At 45.4% G+C, this 11,615-nt stretch overlaps 2 protein-coding genes across 3 annotated transcripts; one reads left to right on the forward strand and one right to left on the reverse strand.

Moving 5' to 3' along the window:
• The first annotated feature begins 3,043 nt into the window (after positions 1-3,043).
• Positions 3,044-7,935, forward strand: LOC123124020 (uncharacterized). The gene is made up of 10 exons (XM_044544720.1): positions 3,044-3,461; positions 3,753-3,824; positions 3,985-4,829; positions 5,261-5,349; positions 5,662-5,765; positions 5,890-5,989; positions 6,090-6,165; positions 6,254-6,368; positions 6,440-6,971; positions 7,142-7,935. Exons 1-10 carry the CDS (start codon positions 3,206-3,208, stop codon positions 7,623-7,625), a joined length of 2,673 nt encoding a protein of 890 aa, XP_044400655.1. The 5' UTR covers positions 3,044-3,205; the 3' UTR covers positions 7,626-7,935.
• Positions 7,936-8,186: 251 nt separating this feature from the next.
• LOC123124021 (glutathione S-transferase T1) lies at positions 8,187-10,067 on the reverse strand. Of its 2 annotated transcripts, XM_044544723.1 has the most exons (7): positions 10,007-10,026; positions 9,778-9,970; positions 9,645-9,705; positions 9,442-9,495; positions 9,139-9,218; positions 8,623-8,828; positions 8,187-8,513 (listed from the first exon to the last, which is right to left on the reverse strand). In XM_044544723.1, exons 2-7 carry the CDS (start codon positions 9,920-9,922, stop codon positions 8,352-8,354), a joined length of 708 nt encoding a protein of 235 aa, XP_044400658.1. In that variant the 5' UTR covers positions 9,923-9,970; positions 10,007-10,026; the 3' UTR covers positions 8,187-8,351. The 2 variants fall into 2 exon arrangements, with proteins under 2 accessions (XP_044400658.1, XP_044400657.1); XM_044544722.1 differs by having other exon boundaries at positions 9,778-10,067.
• Positions 10,068-11,615: the final 1,548 nt, after the last annotated feature.

Here is an 11,615-nt window from a genome sequence, read left to right on the forward strand (position 1 = left end):
GCCTTCGCACTGGGAAGACGCCGCGCACCAGGGAGCTGCTGGCAAGGGGCTGCCGGAATACTGGCCCAGGAGGGATTATTAGTTTTAGTATTGTTCGTTTTCCATTTTATGCTTTGTACCTAGTAGTTAAGTATCATCACGTATATGTGATGATATATTTTATGAATTTCATTTTCTATCTGTTTTTGTATGCTAATTTGAATCTAGCTGTTATCATCCACATATACAGAATGGAAAGCGTATACACACACATTGAAACAGAACATATAAGAACGGAAAACAGAGTACACACATTGAAACAGAGCAATACTATGATTGCTATGAATACATAGCTATCCACGTCGAAACGACTCAACAAAATAAAACGCGTCCATAAGACCATGACAGCAGCCCTTGCCTACAGTAGCTCTTGGCTCTGCCTGAACTCGTGCAGGCGTTCGTCCAAGCGGTCGACATGCTCGCGGTACATCTGGAGCGCGACCTCGAGCTCCAAGTTGGCTATTTCATCGGAGATCAGCAGCTCGAGGATGCGACGGCCATGTTCCTCTACCGCGCCCAGGCGGACACCTGGGCCAAGGGGGCGGTTGAGCCTACCGACCAGCACGTTGGCATCAAGTGGGCCGCGGACAAGGCGAATGGCGCGACGGGCGTCCGGTGCAAGTACAGTGCAGCCGACCTCTGGTGCAAGTACGTCGCAAAGGGCCTCTGCCCACTCCTGGCGAGGAATGGGGGTACTGACGGGACGTGTACCCAGCTGCGACGCCGTGTCAACAACAGGCAAGCACCGATGGATCAGCTCTTGCTATGCGGCGCGCTGCGCCTCTCGCTCTGCGGCGCTCCAACGGTCTCGCCATGCGGCGAGCCGCAGCCTATCAGCGCGGACGCACCTAGCTTGCTCTGCGGCGCGCCATCGATCATGTTGTGCGGTGAGCTGCAGCCTGTCGGCGCTGACATGCCTATCTTGATCCGCGGCGCTCAAGCGCCACGCGCCAAAGGTCTGCTCAACCCTGGCGGTGACGCGTATCACGGCGTCATCCATCGCGTTGCCGGGGAGCGCCTCGGCCTCGACGGGCAGTGGCGCCTGCTTGTTTTCCTCGTCGACAAGGTTGATGGTAGAGGCGGCGCTTTGGTGGGTTGGCATGCTTGGAAAAGGTAGATGTGCTACAGGCTGCGCTTGTCGCCTCCGTGCATCACGCGTCGCCTAGGTTTATGCACAATGTTGCTGGGTGGCGGGAAACAGGTGAGGAAATGATGGGAAACGATCGCGTGTTCATAAAACACCATCAATTAATGGAAACTTAGCATAGAAGGAATATCGAGCTAGCACAAGAAGTAGATGATGATCAGATGAACACGGACCACACTAAGGAACCCGTCGGTGATGAATTCATCAATAGCAAACGGTTGAACACTAGCAAGCGTTTGCCCACAACACACGCGGCTTATTCCATCACAAACAGGTCGGATGGATCAATTGTATGCCACGTATCGCACATTGTCAAAAAGTAATGCGGTAGACCTTCTTTAACATGTGTTAAAAAAACAAAGACCTTGAGGTTAAATTAACTCATGGGATGGGTCATATCAGTCATTTAATTTGACAGATATGACCCATCCTATGAGTTAATTTAACGTCAACACAACTTCCCATCCAGTCACCCATCTGATGGCTGCTCCAGCCTGAGCACACTTCACTTGATAGTTCTCTTACATGAGCTACTGGTGGAACAGCTAGTCCTTGCTGATATAGGATGCCTCTTCGCATCCTTATGGCGTATCCGGATGACCGCCCGTCCCCTAGTGGCCAATAGATGTTGTGTAGACAGAGCATATCACATACGTCTTATTAAAAGCAATCATCTGTGTTATTATCGGTCTTCGCACACATTTCTGATTACAGACCTGTTTGCCGCGTATCACACACATCTTGTTATATTAAACTGTTTCTGTTCTCTTGTCTCAACGCAAACAGTTCATCCGAGTGAACCGCATGCCGTATATCGCACACACCTTGATCTGGCTGACCGTTTCTTTTGTGTTGCCTAATCACAAACAGTTCATCCGAGTGAAGCGTATGCTGCATATCGCACACACCTTCATCTGGCAGCCCATTTCTTTTGTTCCTCTTCATCGCTAACAGTTAATTTAACTGAACCGTATGCCCTGAATCGCACACGCAACCAAAATCTGAACCGTGTTTGATGCATCCGTCATCGCAAACGTTTTGCACCTTTTTTGACGGTTTTTTACACCATCGTTTGTGATTATTGCATCGCACACAGTTTCGTCGAAGGGTCTCTGATCGTAGTGTCACGTTAGCAGCATCCTGCAGTAGTGATTGGTGCTTTCAATGAGAGTTCCGCGGCAGATTACCAAAGGATCGATGGCCCAACTAATCTGGAAATCCCGCCCACGCCAGGGACGTCTACGTCCCTGGCCAGATCTTCACGTACGGCATCATTACTTTCCGCGCCGACCTCACCGGTTGTTTGGACCAGGTTGAGAACCTCACTCCCGATTACAGGGCTGATCGCCGGAACCTAGAGTACGGCTCCGGGCCTCAGAAAAACCATGCTCCTGTAGAATCTGGCCCTAAAGCCGGACCCCCTTAAACTATCCAAGGGGCGCCCCCCCAAATCTCAGGAGGCGTGGCCTGGAAGGGGACCTCTCCGGTCAACGACACTTGCCCTCCAACCAAACAATGGATTATATGTCACGCATCCTTTAAATTCCCATTCCCTATCTCTAATATCCCCCAACCAAACAGGCTGTTAGGACAATGTGTGAAGGCACCTGCGTGTACGCTGTATTCGATCGTAGGACTTATGTAATGCAAGCTTCCGAAACCCATTTGGGTGCACTTAAAACTGTCAAATGTTGGTTTTGTTCTCAATAATGAAAGCGGGGACGAAATCCCTGTTTATCTAAAATAAAAAAAATGTTATTTAAGGGAAAGATATACGCAGGCGGAGGAGCAAACGAGGCCCATCTCATTGGACCGAGATCCAGTGTGGGTGGTCTTCTCTTCCAGTTCCAGCCATCTCATCTCCTCTCCTCTCCTCTCCTCTCCTCTCTCTATCTGTCTCAGCCGCTCGCTCGTTTCTCTCTCTCTCTCTAAAAGAAAATAAAAAAAAAAGGTGGGTCTCGCCGTCGTCGTCGGTAGGTCGCCCAATCCGGAGAGTCGGTCAGGTGAGGTGAGGTGGTGATGGCGTCCAGCCTCGCCGCCCCTTCTTCGGCCCCGGCCCCGGCGTGCTGCTCGCTCCAGCTCCACCTCCTCCGCCGCCCCGCCCTAGTCCTCTTTCCCTCCTACTCACGCGCACGCCCCCACCTCCGCCTCAGAGCCCAACCCTCCCCCGAGCCCGAAGCCGGCGACTCCTTCGCCGGCTGGTCGGACAAGCAGGAAGACAATAAGGATGCTGCTGCTGATTCTGATTCTGATTCAGGAGGAGGAGCATTGGGAGGTAGGTATCCCTTCCCTTTCTTTCTTTCTTTCTTTCTTTCTTTCTTTCTTTCTTAGATTAGATAGAGTAGCTACTACAGTATAAACCAGATAGGACTCACTAGATTTGATTTGGTTTGGTTTGGTTTGGTTTGGTTTGATTTGGAACAAGAACAAGAATGCCAATTTCACCTTTCCCATTACAATTAGGACTACTCCAGTATAAGCAGTATTAATCCAATCCCCCTTCTCTACTGCTCTGACTGACCTCAATCAAATGCAAATGCAAATGCTAATGCTAATGCTAATGCAGGGCTTGTTGGACCTGCCCTTGCTGGCCTCCTCTTCCTCGCCGGAATCACATTCGCCGCAATCTCCATCAGAGGTAAACCAATAAGCTACTTCAGTCCACACCCCCAACCCAAATGCTACTACCATACACACACACACAACTTCACTTTACTGCACTTCTTGTGGATGATGCCCAAATCTTCTCCTTCCTTCCTTCCTTCCTTCAATCACTCACTGCCAATACATATATGCAGGATCAAAGGCACCCTTGCCCACACACACTGAGACGACGGCCGATACTACTCCTGACCAACAACAACAAGACGACAATGACGCTGCTGCTGCTCAGGCTCTGTCACCAGCCGATGATACCCTGGATGCCACTAGTGATACAACGCCATTGCCTAATAATCTACAAACAGACGACAAAATACCCGAGGAAGCAGCTCAACATGACGACATGGACAACCACCAATTGGATCTGGATCGCAGCAGCAGTCACCTAGATCCGACCACCGATAAATACATTGCTTCACAAGATGACACTCCTGTGACTGATTCACCTCAATCTTTGGTCCCTGCTTATGATCCAACCTCTGAGGAGGCAACTCCTGACCCACAGGAGGCATTATTATTGGACTCTGAACCCAATTTGCCAGAAAACCAGGATACTACTTTCACTTCAGATATTATGGTGCTGGAATCTGGTGATGTTGTGCAAATATCCGACGCTGCGATTGAGGCTGCATCGCACACCTATGTACAAGATACTGAGCAGAGTCCTGACAAACTCTCTACTCAAGATGGACTTTCTGCATCCACTTTTCCTGATTATGTAGCATATGGAAGCACTGACCAGATGCTTCCATCAGGCTCAAATGACTTACCCACTCAAGACGCTAACCCAGCAAAGGCGATACAAGACCCAGCATCAGACCAGGATCAAGCACAAAATGCCAAACCTTTCTCTTCTGGAATTGGAATTCCTGCTCCCTCTCTGCTCTCTGCGGCTTTACAGGTGCCTGCTGGCCAGATTGTGGTTCCCGCGGCAGTTGACCCTACCCAGGGAAATGCATTGGCCGCGCTGCAAGTTCTAAAGGTATTTCTTTTTTACATGTATTCAGACAGTTCAGCGTCTCTTTTCTTTTTTCAGGAACACCATTCATTGTTTCATGTATCTCCTGGATAAGGGTTCTTGTTAGATCAAGCATCATTCACTAGTTCTAGAATTTTATACAAATAGAAAAGCTCTGTGTGGCCCTGAACCTATATATATTATTGGCTTCCTCATCAGGGTTTTGAGCTTATAGTGACTTCTGTCTCTAGATAAGTTAAACTACCCTATTATATGTTGCATCATGCCTTGCTGCGTTCGCTGAAATCCTTACAACTTTCTCAAGGGAAAACCCCCTGTCTCTTTTGCACAACATGAACTGTAGTATGGGGCTGATTGTTACAGAGACAACTTACTGAATACACTCTCTAGGGAATTATATGGAATTCTTTGTTCAACTTTTATTCTCTTTCAAGGTGATTGAACCTGATGCTCGAGCTGGTGATTTGTGTACCCGACGTGAATACGCTCGATGGTTGGTAGTTGCAAGCAATTCCCTTTCGAGGTACATACTTCTCCTTGATGCATCTTCACCTTCAGGATATTGCTGCATCCCGCTTCTGTTTTTGTTCCTTGAGAGCAAATCCCAAGTCTCATTTGTGTCTTCTGAATGATTCATCCTCTTGCTTATTTATTTGAGTAATGTTGTATCACTAGGTTATTTCTTATTGCTAGCTGTTTCTGTGGATATTGCCTGTTAGAGAATAGATAGTAATGGCAGGAGTTCACAGTTTTTTCCCCTGTAAATCCAATCTGGCCTCCCTAAGTGATTTCTTTCGTTTAACTAGTTTATTATTGATCTGGTTTGCAACCGCAGGAACACTTACTCAAAAGTTTATCCAGCAATGTACATCGAGAACGTGTCTGAACTTGCATTTGATGACGTCACCACTGAAGATCCTGATTTTCCATTTATACAAGGTGAGAAATGGAAAGATTGTTCAGGAAAAAAATTCATCCTTACTTACAGTTTATCTTGTTTATGCAAGCGTGAGTAAATCATCACTATTAAATTTTGGTCTCATTTATGTAAATGTACCCTCAGGATTGGCAGAAGCAGGGTTAATTTCTAGCAAGCTTTCAAGATCCGATATGGAAGTTGCTGAAAACGTTGAGAACAACCATTACTTTTTCTCCGCGGATAGGTAATGGTCTTCTTCCACGCATCCACTTGGCTCGTGTTGTGTGTTGTATGTGTGCGTGTGTTTGTTGTGTATGGCTACTAATCAGCTGTCCTTGTTTCAGTCCCTTGTCACGTCAAGACCTTGTGAGTTGGAAGATGGCTTTGGATAAAAGGCAACTACCTGAAGTGGACAAAAATGTGAGAATAAAAATAATTAATATCATTCATAATTATTTGTCTTGAAACCATCTGGTTATGCTAATATTAGCAATCTCTGCATGACCAGTCTTTGTACAAGACATCCGGCTACATAGACATTGATAAAATTGACACAGCTGCATGGCCTGCATTGGTAGCTGACTTGGGTGCCGGAGACCAGAGCATCACAGCTCTTGCATTCGGTAGTCTTTATTTTTATTTATTTTTACTCACTTTTGGCTCACGGACGGTCGCTAAAACTCTCTTCTTAAAGGTTTTACAAGGCTTTTCCAGCCAGACAAACCTGTGACGAAAGGACAAGCTGCCCTAGCACTTTCAACTGGTGACTATGCTGAAGTGGTTATGGAGGAGCTTGCTCGTATCGAAGCAGAGAAAATAGCTGAAGCAGCTGTGAACGCTCATGGGGCATTGGTCGCTGAGGTGGAGAAACAAATTAATGCAAGTTTTGACAGGGAGCTTACAAGGGAAAAGGAGAAAATAGAGACCCTTGAAAAGCTGGCTGAAGAGGCCAGGGCTGAATTGGACAAGTTGAGAGCAGAGAGAGAGGAGGAAAAGAATGCTCTGCTTAGGGGCAGAGCTACCGTCGAATCTGAAATACAAGTTCTTTCAAAATTGAGGTGTGAAGTAGAGGAGCAGCTGCAGAATGTGCTGAGCAAGAAGGTCGAGATCAACTTTGAGAAGAACAGGATTGAGAAACTTCAAAAGGAAATCGAGAATGAAAACCAGGCTGCTGTGCAACTTCAGTACGAGCTTGAAGTTGAAAGGAAGGCTTTGTCTATGGCCAGGTAAGATACTTTTTTGAGATTCCTGAGATTTCTTGTGCATTAAATTTGTTTGGTGATGCACTGAACCCATCTCTAATTTGTTTGGTGATGTACTTAATATGAGTACATACATCTTACTACTGCCACCATGCATCAAATCAAATTAACAAATACACATGTTGAATAACCAGGGCTTGGGCAGAGGATGAAGCAAAGAAGGCCAGGGAGCATGCTCGCGCACTCGAGGAGGCCCGGAACCAGTGGGAGCGACAGGGAATCAAAGTTGTAGTCGAGGCAGGGCTTGAGGAGGATGCATCGGCTGGGGTGACATGGGCTAATGCTGGCAAAGAACACCCAGTCGACGAGGCCATCAACCGGGCGGAGTCGTTGCTGGAGAAGCTCAAGTCGTTTGGTGGTGAGATGAAAGTGCGATCCAGCCATGCCCTGGAGAGAGTGATGCAGTATGTGAGGTCCTTGATCTCAAGCCTAAAGGAGCGAGCGGCAGAAGCAAGGCAAGGGTGCGCAGATCTTGGGGCTGCTGCAGCCTCAAAGGCAAAGAATGTGTCATCAGAAGCAAAGGCGTTTGGTTCAAGCGTCGCGGACAGGTCGAAGAAGGTAGTGGAGGAGTGCAAAGATGGCTTGGAGAAGTTTGTGCACAGATTCAAGACAGACTAGCTGCTTGTGGAAGCTTTATTATGCCTTGTGTACCCGTGACCAGTGAATTCATAGCCGAAGAGAGAGGAGCCATAGGAAGGAGGAATAAATTTCAGACAGACATTTTGCGTGATGCTGTAATGTAATGTGTACATTTTGGGCGTTGTTGTAAATGAATATGAATATGAATATGAATATACCGAAAGGAGCCGGAACTGACTGACGTAGCAGAGGTTGGTTCCATGGAATGGAATAATAAGCCCGTTTTGCTCTGTACGTTAATGAAAAATCAAACTTGAGTTTTGTTGAGTAAATGCTGGATGGAACATGACCTTGGGGTTGATTTTTCTTCTTCTGAATAGCTGCTGGTAGAGCTTCATGTCTTTATGTATGAGACCAAACAATTTACAGCCCAAGAGAGAAGAAACATAGGAGGAATAAAATTTAAGCAGCAGAAGCAACGGCTGCTTCTGCTACACTTTTGGTGTTGTTGTGAAACATAGGAATATACTGTAATGAAACATATGCCTACCGTAATGAAACATCAAATTTTGTTGAGTAAATGCTGGATGGAACATGACATCACTGGAAACAATACTAGTATTGCTTACTTCATGTCGAAATGTCGTAATGAAACAATACTAGTATTTCTTTCTTTCATCGTACAGTACATGGATGCTAGTACTTGTTTTAATCCCAAGACAAGAAGAAAGAAGAATTGGGTAAATGTGTGTAGGATCCATCTCTTCAGAGCTTGGATGCTGCTGGGTTCAAGCGTGCCTTGAGTTTGAAGATGAGCTCATGGACCTCATCAAAATGAGGGCTGGTGGCCTTCTTCACATTCTCCATCCAAGCGCGCACCTTGTCGTGAGGTCCCAGAATTCTGTCACGTCGCTCATCACCAACAACCTGCAATCACGACGAAATTACAGACCACACGGCACTTGAGAAACTTTAACTGATGACACACCTGCACATATCATCATGACAAAAATAGAATACAGACGCATTATCATACCTCCAGCTGCATTATCTCGCACACGAGGCTGAGGTCTGCGATTGATGGCTGGGGGTTGCCATTCAAGAATTTTGCATCGCCTTTGAGCCACACGGTTTCGATCGTTCCCAGTGATCGCGACAGCAACTTCTCGGCCTCTTTTGCGGTTTCAGGATTCGGTGTGAGGCCGAGAGCAGGACCCAACGCGGTGTGCAGTACATAGGTTGCTGCATATGCATGCAAGGATCCATCAATCAATCTCATCTCTTGAATGGAAGCTATGCTATGCAACAAGGATCAAATGATGGCGCCAAATGGCTAAATTATTGGGAAGGGAAACAAAATCCACATGATTAGGTGTGTGTTTCTACTTTAGTTCCTTTGAGCATAATATTGGTTACAAAACTAGTGTATATATTGGAACTACGTTTAATGCTAAATGATACATAGAGTAACTCTGTATGATGAACACATAAGCTTAGCACAAGTCTTGTTCATCTGTACTAGATTAAAATAGGGGAGGGGAGGGGTTGTGACCTGCACCACGGCGCAGATTAGAGTGATGCCAATCCAAGACAGACTCGAGTTTTGCTCTGGTAAATAAGTCGGCCGGATACCTATATACATATATATATATGTCATGTGAGAAAACAAGTAATAAAATGGCGACTTGAGGGTATGAATGAAGCACCCGTCCTTTAAAAGAAAAAAATGTAGCCCTTGTGAGAGCAAAATAATTAAATAAAAAACCCTGCCAGCCAATGATCCATGTCTGTGACATGATACAACTCCAGCAGCAATCTTTTTGCTCCTACAAGTGAGGAAGGGAAGGGAACGCACCAGTGATCTGGAACCCCGGGGAAGACGGTGGCAAGATACCTCAGAATGGCATGGCTGACAGGAAGAAGAAACATACTGTAATTAGTAGGCGCAAAGGATGTAAAATTGTGCAATCAGTGAGTGTAATCAGTGGAAGAGGAAAAGGATTAGTACAGGAAAAGGAGAGCATGAGTATGAGAGTGAAGAAATACTAGAGTAAATACCTTTCAAAGAGTTTGAATCTTCCATCGACGATTGTTGGGACCTGTGCCATGGGGTTGATTTCTGAAGCAAGCAAACAAATCAAGAAACAAATCAAGAAACAAATCAAGAAAGAAAGAAAGAAGAAAGACTTACTGGTGAATTCTGGTGCGCGGTGTTGTCCCTTGGCGAGATCCACGGTGAGCTCCTGGAAGTCGATCCGGTTGACCTTGCACAAGATGATGATGGCGCGCGACGGCTGCGACAGCCGGTCCGCATACACCTTGAGCACCGCCGCCATCCTCAGCTTAGGATTCGATTGGATTCGATTGATCCACACCCTCCTCACCTTTTTTTTAAGGGAAAGTAATCACACCCTCCTCACCTTGGTTGAGAGGAAGCTCTGCCCTGACAAGCAGAGACTACAAGACAAAGACAAGAGACGAGATCCCCTTCCTTCCTTCCTTGAGTTCACACGCATACACTGACGTCATCACCATCTCTCTTCTTCCTAACCTACGCACGCACGCTACATAACCATAAACAACATCATCAACAATTTGGGGTAAAAAAGTTCATGAATTTGAAAAACAAAACCATTAATTTTCAAATACCTTGATTTTGATTTTTTTTTTGAAAAAAAATGTTTGTACATTTGAAAAAAATTATGTTTTTTTTTAATTTCCAAATTTGTTGATGAATTTGAAAAAAGTTCAAGACTCAGAAAAGTTCATAATTTGAAAAACAATTGCAAAAATGAAAAAAAGGTCACAAATTTTCATAAAAGTTTTCAAATTTGAAAAAATTACATGCTTTTGAAAAGGTAAAAAGAGAACAAAAACGGAAAAGAAAAGAAGAGCATACACTGACGTCATCACCATCTATCTTCTTCCGACCCACCCACCCCCTGGACTGGACTGGACATGCTTGCTTCTTTCTACCCAACGCACGCACGCTACATTACCATAAACAACATCATCAATAATTTGGGGAGAAAAAATCCATTAATTTGAAAAAAAATCCATTAATTTTCAAATACCTTGATTGTTTTTTGAAAAAAGTTTGTTCGTGGATTTAAATTTTTTTATGGTTTTTTAAAAAATTCCAAATTTCCTGATGAATTTCAAAAAAGTTCAAGACTCAGAAAAAGTTCATAATTTTAGAAACAATCACAAAAAAACGAAAATGGAACCAATGAAAAAAAAGAGCAAAACAGTCCAAAAAACTGATGAAGGGGAACAACTAGATTAATGGACCAGCCCATTTATAACGTACTGATCGATGCCCTATAGCCAACCAAAATTGTTCCCACAAATTCCATTCACCTAATATTTTCCGTTTCCCCTAGGGTTTTTTGAGGGCTTTCTATCCTCCGGCGATTCCCATCCAAGTACCCAATTTCCTCACATCCTCGACGTAGCGATCGTCCCCAATTTGTACGCCTCTATCAATAAATACCCCGCGGCCTGCTACGGCAGGTAGTACGCTTCCCATGCTCAACTGGGCTTGGGCTTCTCGAAAGCCACCGGAGGCGGGAGGGGGCTTGGATTGGACGGCTACGGCCTCCTTCACTTCAGTCTCCTTCCTCATATTTCTCATTTCTCCATGGACGAGCTTCCATCCTCTCTGAAATTCGAGATGTAGTCGGATCCTTGCTCCAGTTGAGTGAAACCAGTAAGCTTTGAGTCCGATAGTGCCCATACACATCTAGCCATTGTACAATCAACCAAATAATGGCACCCACATGTCCTCAGCCCTGATAGATCGTGCATCTCACTGTTTTGGCCATGTTTCTGTGAGCAGCAATTTTCGAACCGGTCTCCAAGCGAACACTCGAACCTTTGATGGAACTTTTGTTTTCCATAGCCATGACCAACACTCACTCCTGACTCTTCTTTAAGCTTGAACTCGTCCTTCCCTCCAACCAGTCCTCTCTAAATTTCTTCGTTGTTATAAACATTCTGTAGAACGAATGAATAGTAAAACTTCCTTTC

Source organism: Triticum aestivum, chromosome 5D, assembly GCF_018294505.1.
Source record: "Triticum aestivum cultivar Chinese Spring chromosome 5D, IWGSC CS RefSeq v2.1, whole genome shotgun sequence".
Taxonomy (NCBI): domain Eukaryota; kingdom Viridiplantae; phylum Streptophyta; class Magnoliopsida; order Poales; family Poaceae; genus Triticum; species Triticum aestivum.